Genomic DNA, 8,762 nt, shown 5'->3' on the forward strand with positions numbered 1-8,762 from the left:
TCTTTCCTATTCTCAGTTAATCTTCGCATTTCCCTAAAACTGGAACAACCCACATCCTTAACTGTTTGTGTAACAGTAATCTAATCTAGGTCTACCTCTACCCCTCCTAACTCTTGTTTCTGCCTCTAATATGCCTCTGACTAGACCTTCATGCCTGAGAAGGTGTCCTACCAACCTGTCTCGCCTATTTTTTATTGACTTCCTCTGAGTCCTCTGTTCTCCTACTCTTTCTAATACCTCTTCATTTCTAACCTTCTCTATCCACGGTATCCTAATGATTCGCCTGCAACACCACATTTTGAACACTTCTAACCTTTTCTTTCCGCAGCGCCCACCGTCCATGTTTCGCACCCGCACAGCGCCGCGCTCTAAACATACACCTTTAACAACCTTTCTCGAATTTCTAAATTAACCGTTCGCAAGCATAGAAGTGACTTATTTTTATTGAAGGCGACTTAACCCTGCGCTATCCTTTGTTTTATATCCCGACGGCTCCTTCCAAGATACCTAAAATCAGCCCCTTATTCTAATTTTTCTTGTCCTACCTTTATATTCGCTCTTTCCTTACTTTTTCTTCCTTTGCATACCAGTATTTTCGTTTTACTTTTGTTTATTTTCATGCAAAACTGTTCTGTCAATATCAACTTATATAATAAATATGTATTAGATATGTAACCAAATGAATTCTTTTTAAGAGAAACAAGTCCAGAAATTTTAGATACAAATAAGCCGAAAGAATTTTGCTTATATAATAATTAATGGTACGAAACTTTTTTATACGAGATCAATTTCCGTATATTTTATCCTTGCGCATCACGTTCAATACTTCAATTAAACCGAAAATAAAGAAGTAGGTGTACGTACGAAAATTGACGCTATTTTCGTCATGCCACGCCACTGAAGCTGCACATGTGGATCGATCCTTCCTTTTTTATGAAAGCAATGTCACGGCCTCGTATGTTAAATTTTAATTCACCTCGCAACGAAACAAAAAGGCCCTTGTCGAACACAGAATCGCCAAAAGAAATCAAATTTCATGCCGCAAAATTTCGTCAAATGTTTTTGGCTGTTCGTGAAGAAGTTGGTAATAAATACCATGATGTGGGTGTGTAGGTACCATATGCATCTTTAATTTTTGATTAAACATCTTAATTCTGTTACTTTTTTACGAAATCATCACTACTATAAACAGAAGACTTCGTGTAAAAAATTTAATTAGCAATTAATGATGAAGTAGGAACTCATACGTCCTAGTACCCGACTGGAAATTAGTTAGTGAATTGGATCCGATGCGGATCAGAATTGCCTGAAGATTGATCAGGCTTTCTGATCCGGGTATGATGGAAAATCGTCATATGATCAAGATAGGATCCATCTGAAAAATCCATGTCGGATCTGTTTCTAAGATCCATGACGGATCCGTTTCTAAAATCCATGACGGATCCGTTTCAAAGATCCATGCTGAACCCATTCATCAGATTCATTCCCGATCCACCCAAAAGATTCATGCCGGATCCGTTTAAAGGATCAGGATTATTTTTTTCTTTTTATTAATTTGGCATAAAATAATTAAATCAATATTACCTACCATTTTACCTTAATTTTATTAATGAACTCAAGTACACTTTAAATCACACTCAACTATAGTTGAACCCGCCAAAATTGAGATGGATGGTGCATGGCAGTTACATTTTAATCTTGGTGATCCACCATACCATTCAAACCATTTTAGTCTATATATATGGCATTTATCACTGGTTCATACCATTTTACTTATGTCAATATGGGAAACTTTTCCCACCCTAACCTAACCGAAATCCTTGGCGCCTACTACTTTACATTTCTTCATAAGCTCGTCAGTCGTAAGACTGGTTGGACACGCATCTCCACTCTTTCCTATCCTGAGTTAATCTTCGCATTTCTTTAAAACTAGAACAACCCACATCCTTAACTATTTCCGAACAGTAATCTAATTTAGGTCTACCTCTACCGCTCCTAACTCCCGTTTCTGCCTCTAATATGTCTCTGACTTTACATCTATAAATAAGGAAATCCTCTCTTACCATAACCTAACTCAAACTCATGATGCCATAGCACTCTACACTACTATATCTATGTCAGTCTGTTATGAATTTTCAAATTAATAAAATGTAAACTGTATATTGACAAATGTACTACAAAAGTTTAAAATATATAGGAGGCCCAATTAATGAAAAAACGTTGACAATAGTGTAGAAATGAACTTGCTAGATTGTCCGAAACAAACTGATTTTTCATACAAGATGATTTGCTGATCCGATGTGGGCATTCTTTATTAATTAATTACGATTTCTTCAACATTTACAGTACCTATCTCTGAGGAAAATCTTTAAATCTTTAGGTTTTTCATCATTCGGGATTTTTTAGTGGCATACATACAAGAAATTTGTAGAGGACCCTGTATGTCTTTTATGATAAACTTACTTAGGTACGTATTATTGCGACGCGTCGCCGTCGTCGCCTGGAAGAAACAAAAACAATCTAGGCTTCAACTATCTGCATTTGCGACAAAAATCGTTACTCGAGGAAAGAAAGACGAGCGAGCCATCGAACGAACGAAGCAAAGCGAATCCGAGAGCTGGTTTGATAATACAGCTTCGTCATCAAAATTCAAAAAAGGAGCACGAGCTACGATAAAAAGTGGGAACGTTTTTAAATACAAAATAGTAATATCGAGTCAGCCGAGCATGAAATTGAATAAAGTTTGGCAAAGACGCGTGTGTAGGGAAACAGAAATCGAATTAAAATCGCGACAAACGTCACCTTGCACCGCTACACTTTTTGCACGGCGTTTGCATTACATTTCGAGAAATTTATGTCACTCGCAACGAGAATTTGTAGAAATACATTTCGTCAACGTGAGAAATATTACTTATTATTATTATAAGACAACGCTTATGGTATTTCATTTTGTAATACATACATACATACAGCATGACATTTATCTATTAGGTTTAAACATGAAGAAAATTAGAAAATTAAAAAAAACAAAAAACATCATAATTATTGGAACAAATTTAAAAATTTTCCAATATAAATCCTAAAAAGTCATGTTTATTGAATGGCTATAATCTTTACCTTTCCCTAAAAGTAGAATATCCCATATTCCTATCTGCGAAAATTAATCTAATCTAGGTCTTCTTCTGTTCCGCTCTAATCCTAAATGTAATACCTCTAATATCTCTCCTCTAACAAACCCTTCATGTACCAGAAAGTGTCATACCATCCTATATCCTTTTGCTTATTGACTTCCATAACGCTCTTTGTTCTTCTGCTACTTCATACCTCCTCATTTCTATCACTTTCTATCCACAGTATTTCCACCGTCAAACGTGTGTAACTTTTCTATTCCACTGCGACCTGGTGTAAGTAAAAACTTGACTATGATTGTTTTAAAATTTCTAGATTAATCGACCGTTGAGTCAAATTATTAACACGTAATAAAGAACTCAAGTTCCTGGTCTAGAATAAAGGTTGAAATTTTTTTGTAAAGACATAACATTTTTAATTGGAACTGACAAAAAGAAATGTTTCATTATTTAGTAAGAAATTGTATAATGCAGCTTCTAATAACATTCACGCCTTTCTTTGCAACAACACTTTTTGATATTTCAAATCTCCGGAAAGTAATTTAAAACCGTTTTGCGTGCTTTGTTCGAAACTTTCATTCTCCCTTCGTCATTTCACAATCCGACTGCGGAGATTTTGGTTTTAATTTTGCCATTTCATCGTGTTTGGGATCAGCCAAGTGACAACAGAATAACGAGGCGAGAAATTGAAACAGTAAAGATAACATCTCGCTAAATAGCCGCGGGTTAAATCCGTGTTAAGGATAATGGCATTTCTGTGGAACTAAATTAACTCCCTTCGCCCCTACTAAGCGGTTTGTCTGTCTGTCCATTTCCCTACGGCACCCCAATGGGGCTATGACGCCACTCCACTCATTCACTCGCCAGATACGATTCTAGTCGACTTGTTCTCCACGTGATATTGTTGTCACCTCTTGATGCGTTTATTCGATTTGCATTTCATTTTCGTTCTGCGATTCCTCTTCGAAGGGGTGACGATTCTTAAACGTTTCACGACACTTTCGTCCCAATTTGCTTTCTTTTCGTAACGCGATGTGATGCTCTCTAAAAACATTTGCTCTCTTCCCACATCGACTTAGTTTTCATATACTAATAGTTACCAACTTTATCCAAAACACGGTTTCTCAAATATAATTTTAATAATGAAAAAGGAAAACTAACAAGAAATGTTTCTACTTCTTCATATTTTGCAGTTGCAGTAACCTTGGATATAGATTACAGCTTCTAATATTTAAATTAAATAAACGTGTAGTTACACTTGAGATTCGAATGCTTAATTAATTTAAAAACAGAAAAGAAATCTTTTAATTAAAAAAACAAAAACAGTAATATGCTCTTTCAACACATTTCATAGTTATTTACGCATTCTGAGCGGAGTTTTACACAATATATGTTGAATAAAATTATCTGTTATCTCTCAGAGAGCAGACTATACACTATATAGTGGAAATCCAATACGATCGAATCTACTTTGGATAAAACACCTTTTGTATGAGAAACTGGAGATTGTTTATATTTAGAGTAGCTTTTGTTGCAGATTCGTTAGCTCAAGAACTAGAAATGGAAAGGAAATCGCGCCAGCAGGCAGAACGGGAAGTGAAATCACCGCTACAGGATCGTTCGAGTTATTACAAAAACTCAGTGTTGTTCACTAGTAGTGCAACATAAACATGGTTTGTGTTAAATTCATAGTATTAATAATAAATTATTATTATTCTATTTAACAAAATGAATAACTGATAGTGCGTAGGTAGGTATAAAATACGATTGTAAAAATGCTTATCATTTCTCATGCATTTAATACCTAAAATACGATAATATATTTAAGTATAAGTTTTCGTCGGTAGTACTTACATATAAACCACGTTTTCTCAAAACTTATTAAAAATCCTCGTACGAACATTGACCGTGCCGCTCTTCAAAGAACTGAAAACAACCGACACCTAGTTTATTATTAATATACAGAGTGTCCCACTCGTCAGTGAACGAACAATCGTACAGTTAGATCGTGATAAAATAGTTTGACACATGTTTTTGTTTAATTCTATTATTCGTTGCATATCAAAAATATATGAATTTTCATTTTCTTTCAATTCGGAAAAACTACAAATACCTATTGCGTGTATCTGTGTGTAAAAATGCTAATTATGGTAGGTAAATGCCCTTTTAAGGGTTTCATCGTATTTGCACATCGAATAAATCCGCATTACGTGTTTATTTTATTAAATAATTGGATGATGCCCTTTCACAAATTATTACTTACAAGGTTTCCACATACATACCTACGTATGTATTATCTACAGTCAACCTAAATGATATATATATATATATATAACTATGCAGAGAGTAGACGTCGTTCGCACATACGAGGGTCGTAATTCCGCCGATGGTCATATTTTCGCGATAGTTACTCATTATTCTCATTAAAAACAAATTCAATTTCATTCATAACCACTGTCAGATAATTCATTTATATAAAACCAATTTATTTACTTCAAAATATAGAGTTCTTACCCTATTTTGAGGGATGAATCAGCCGTCCTTTGCAGTTGAATACGTGTTGTTACTCATTCTGCAAGTTTACGTAAATGAAGAAATCCTTTTAAACTAACAGCTCTTTTAATCGAAATGTAGCACGCAGTTTTAGAGAACCATTCCAACCATCTAGGTATATTAACTTCCTAAGTATTGAAATTTTTTAGTGACAAACGTCACCACCTTACACATGAGCATTTACAATAGTTGCTGGTTATTTATCATAGTATCCAGTGAAAGGTATGTATTTGTACCACGGTTTCTACAACCAGCAGCAACCAGCCTAAATATGCGCCCTGATAAAGACATCATGTTTGTGCCAACGACGTCCGCTCCCTATTAATAACAAAATATTTAAATTCGGATGGTGAAAGTCCACCTGATTGTGAGTAATAATATTTTATTCTTTATTAAATTGTATTTCCTTTCGAAATTATTTATCTTAAGAATCTAGAAGTTTGTATGTTACAAAGACACCTTTTATACATGGAATTCAAAGTTTCTATTTCTTCAATTTCTTCAGTCATTTTTTTCCTCGTTTATCAAGCTATAGGTAAGATTCACCTACTGAGAAAACGATAACTTTTAAATGAAAACGAAGAAAAAGTTTTACAGAATGTCTTTAAATACATTTGAGATCAACAAAATCTTTTGTGTACGTTGCTTTACGATATTTGAATATTTTACACCGAGTTTTTATAGACGATTGATCAACTGTATTTGTTTATTCTTTTAAAGTATTTTTTATTGACTAGCGAGTCGGCTACTGTTCTGTTTAAATAGAAATTGAAGCTCCAGAATTGTATATAGATTCATGATTTTATATTACATATAAGAGAACAATATAACGAGAATAATAGTAATATTCATAATAATACGATAATAATAAGAATGATAAATGGAAGTACTTTTGTAAATGTAGGTTAATAAAATAAATTGTAGATTTTTTTTATATTTGTAAACAGTAATTACTTCATTGGGTCTCAATTTCATATTTATATTTTACACTCTTCCTATTTGTGCATTGCATTGAAGTTTTTGTAAATTTTACTCTCGTTTAAAGCAGGAAAATGTGTTATTTGAAGTATGTATACGTTCTAAGACAATCAATGTCGCGAAAACAGAATCCCATTTCTGTATATTTCTAATTAGGTGACTATTTGTTTTCTGGATGCACAAGACAGCTCAAATTTGTCATTTTGGGAATCATTTTTGAGGTTTAGGGGTTGGCGTGGAATAGAAGCCCAGAATCACTTGGCCCAATAGATAAGTTGAAATCAAGTCCGAAATAGCAATAACATATCTTTATTTAGAAAGTTTACGTACTATAATTTCTGCTTAATTCTAAACAGGTGTAGTAACATGCAAAAGGGAAAAATTAATGTACGCCGCGAGCTGTAAGAACGTCGCTACTAATAAGTTGTGCTCCGGAATTAGTTACTTATGATGCCGTTTGGACCATAAAACCTTATCCAACTGATTAACTTCTGTTATATTATATATTACATTAAAATGGCTCTTATTTTTTTTTTATAAAGTTATATTAAAGTTTAGTAGTTATTAATTAAATGCTTCTTTTGTCTTTGAAAATAATCATTTCACATCTGCACATTATTGTAAATTAAGGGCCGTGCCCAACGATGTGATTCTGGGTTCATATTTAATTGTTAATCTAAAAGCTTCATTTTTATGGAAAATACCTCTCAGGCGCTAGCAGTAATGTAACATGTACGATAAATTTGAGCTAGTCTACATGCCACTGCATTTACGATTAAGTAAAGGGCTTAATTTTACGATAAAATCATTATATTAACGTACTAAATAATACCATTTTATAATGGAATTCAAAAAACCGTCTGGTTATTAGAACATGTGCAATACTGATATAGGGTCGTCTGCGACAAACGACCCTGACTACATGAATAACATGTGTATATGTATACATATACATAGTTTTATACTTTGAGTTTTGACCGTTCTTCGGATTTAAAAAAATTGTAGATGTCTGAGAAAAATGTCGAACCCGATTGGGCGCATGTCTGTATTTATTGTATATATTACGTGTTTGTGAGTGTGTGCCTTGTAGAGGATGTTCAATAAACTTGTAAAAGACAAAAACCTTTTTATTTTTTATGTCAACCCCCTTCCGTATAAGTAGGAAATTCAAATGCCTTAATCTTTTTAAATAACATCCATTATCCATAGTAAAGATATGTCACTAAATAATCAAAAAACTAAATTTCATTCTGGTATACACATGTATGTAAGAAATAATAATAATAATAATACGTGTGTAAAATGCATATTAATGCGTAATTAATTTTTTTGATAATTCCGGAAAGACAAAGACTCACAATTTCCTGTCAAACGCCTGCTTATTGCCATCTACCGTTTAAGATACTAATGACAATTATTCAGAACATCTCAACTAGGTGTTTTTGGAAGAGCTTTTTCACCGACAAAATATAGTAAGACAAACAATTGAAAAACTTTTCGCCATCGGAGACCACCTAGCTGCTACATGACGAAAATATGCAGGTAAGTTTTACAATATTCAACGCTTTCATTATTTATGTAAAACTAAGTTGTAATAAATTTACTTACCTATTCCGTAGTTCCGATTTTGATGTGTTTCAACACTGAATTCTCCCTTCCTGAAAAAAAATATACATCTTAGTACAAATTAATTACTAATTACAACAAGGATAACTGATTTAATCTAATATTATTCTTCGAAACTGAAACAATAAAATTTATTTTGTGGTGCAATTAAACAAAGAAAGGAATAAGCATCTATAAGTTTCTGGAGTACCTTCTGTTCTCATCGGCACGTGACAGACAGTTGCGACAGAATAACGACCCACTAATGCCGGTGGACGGACAGTCCATTCGATCTGCACACTAATGCAAAGCCGGAGGGTAGGGCGGATTACCCTCTTCAGTCTCTTAAGATTCATAGGAAAGACAGACGAAATAAAGACAGAAGTGAAGTGAACGATCTGTGTGATATAGATAACTACCCTAGCAATTACTTAAGTGATACAAGAACTTCACAGAAAATCTTGGGTCAAGTCAGACGGATCCGGAATCTAACCGATA

General features: G+C 33.7%; 1 protein-coding gene across 3 annotated transcripts in view; it reads left to right on the forward strand.

Moving 5' to 3' along the window:
* Window positions 1–7,733, forward strand: part of LOC108737983 (dachshund homolog 1) — a 348,890-nt gene extending 341,157 nt beyond the window's left edge. For 2 of the 3 annotated variants that reach the window (XM_025974266.1, XM_025974267.1), the window contains exon 11: window positions 4,654–7,733. In XM_025974266.1, the coding sequence (XP_025830051.1) occupies window positions 4,654–4,796 (143 nt within the window). In that variant the 3' untranslated portion in view covers window positions 4,797–7,733. The remainder of the gene's footprint in view (window positions 1–4,653) is intronic. The other variant, XM_025974268.1, reaches the window with a different exon arrangement.
* Window positions 7,734–8,762: the final 1,029 nt, after the last annotated feature.

This window comes from Agrilus planipennis, unplaced genomic scaffold, assembly GCF_000699045.2.
Source record: "Agrilus planipennis isolate EAB-ADULT unplaced genomic scaffold, Apla_2.0 scaffold109, whole genome shotgun sequence".
In the NCBI taxonomy this organism is placed as follows: domain Eukaryota; kingdom Metazoa; phylum Arthropoda; class Insecta; order Coleoptera; family Buprestidae; genus Agrilus; species Agrilus planipennis.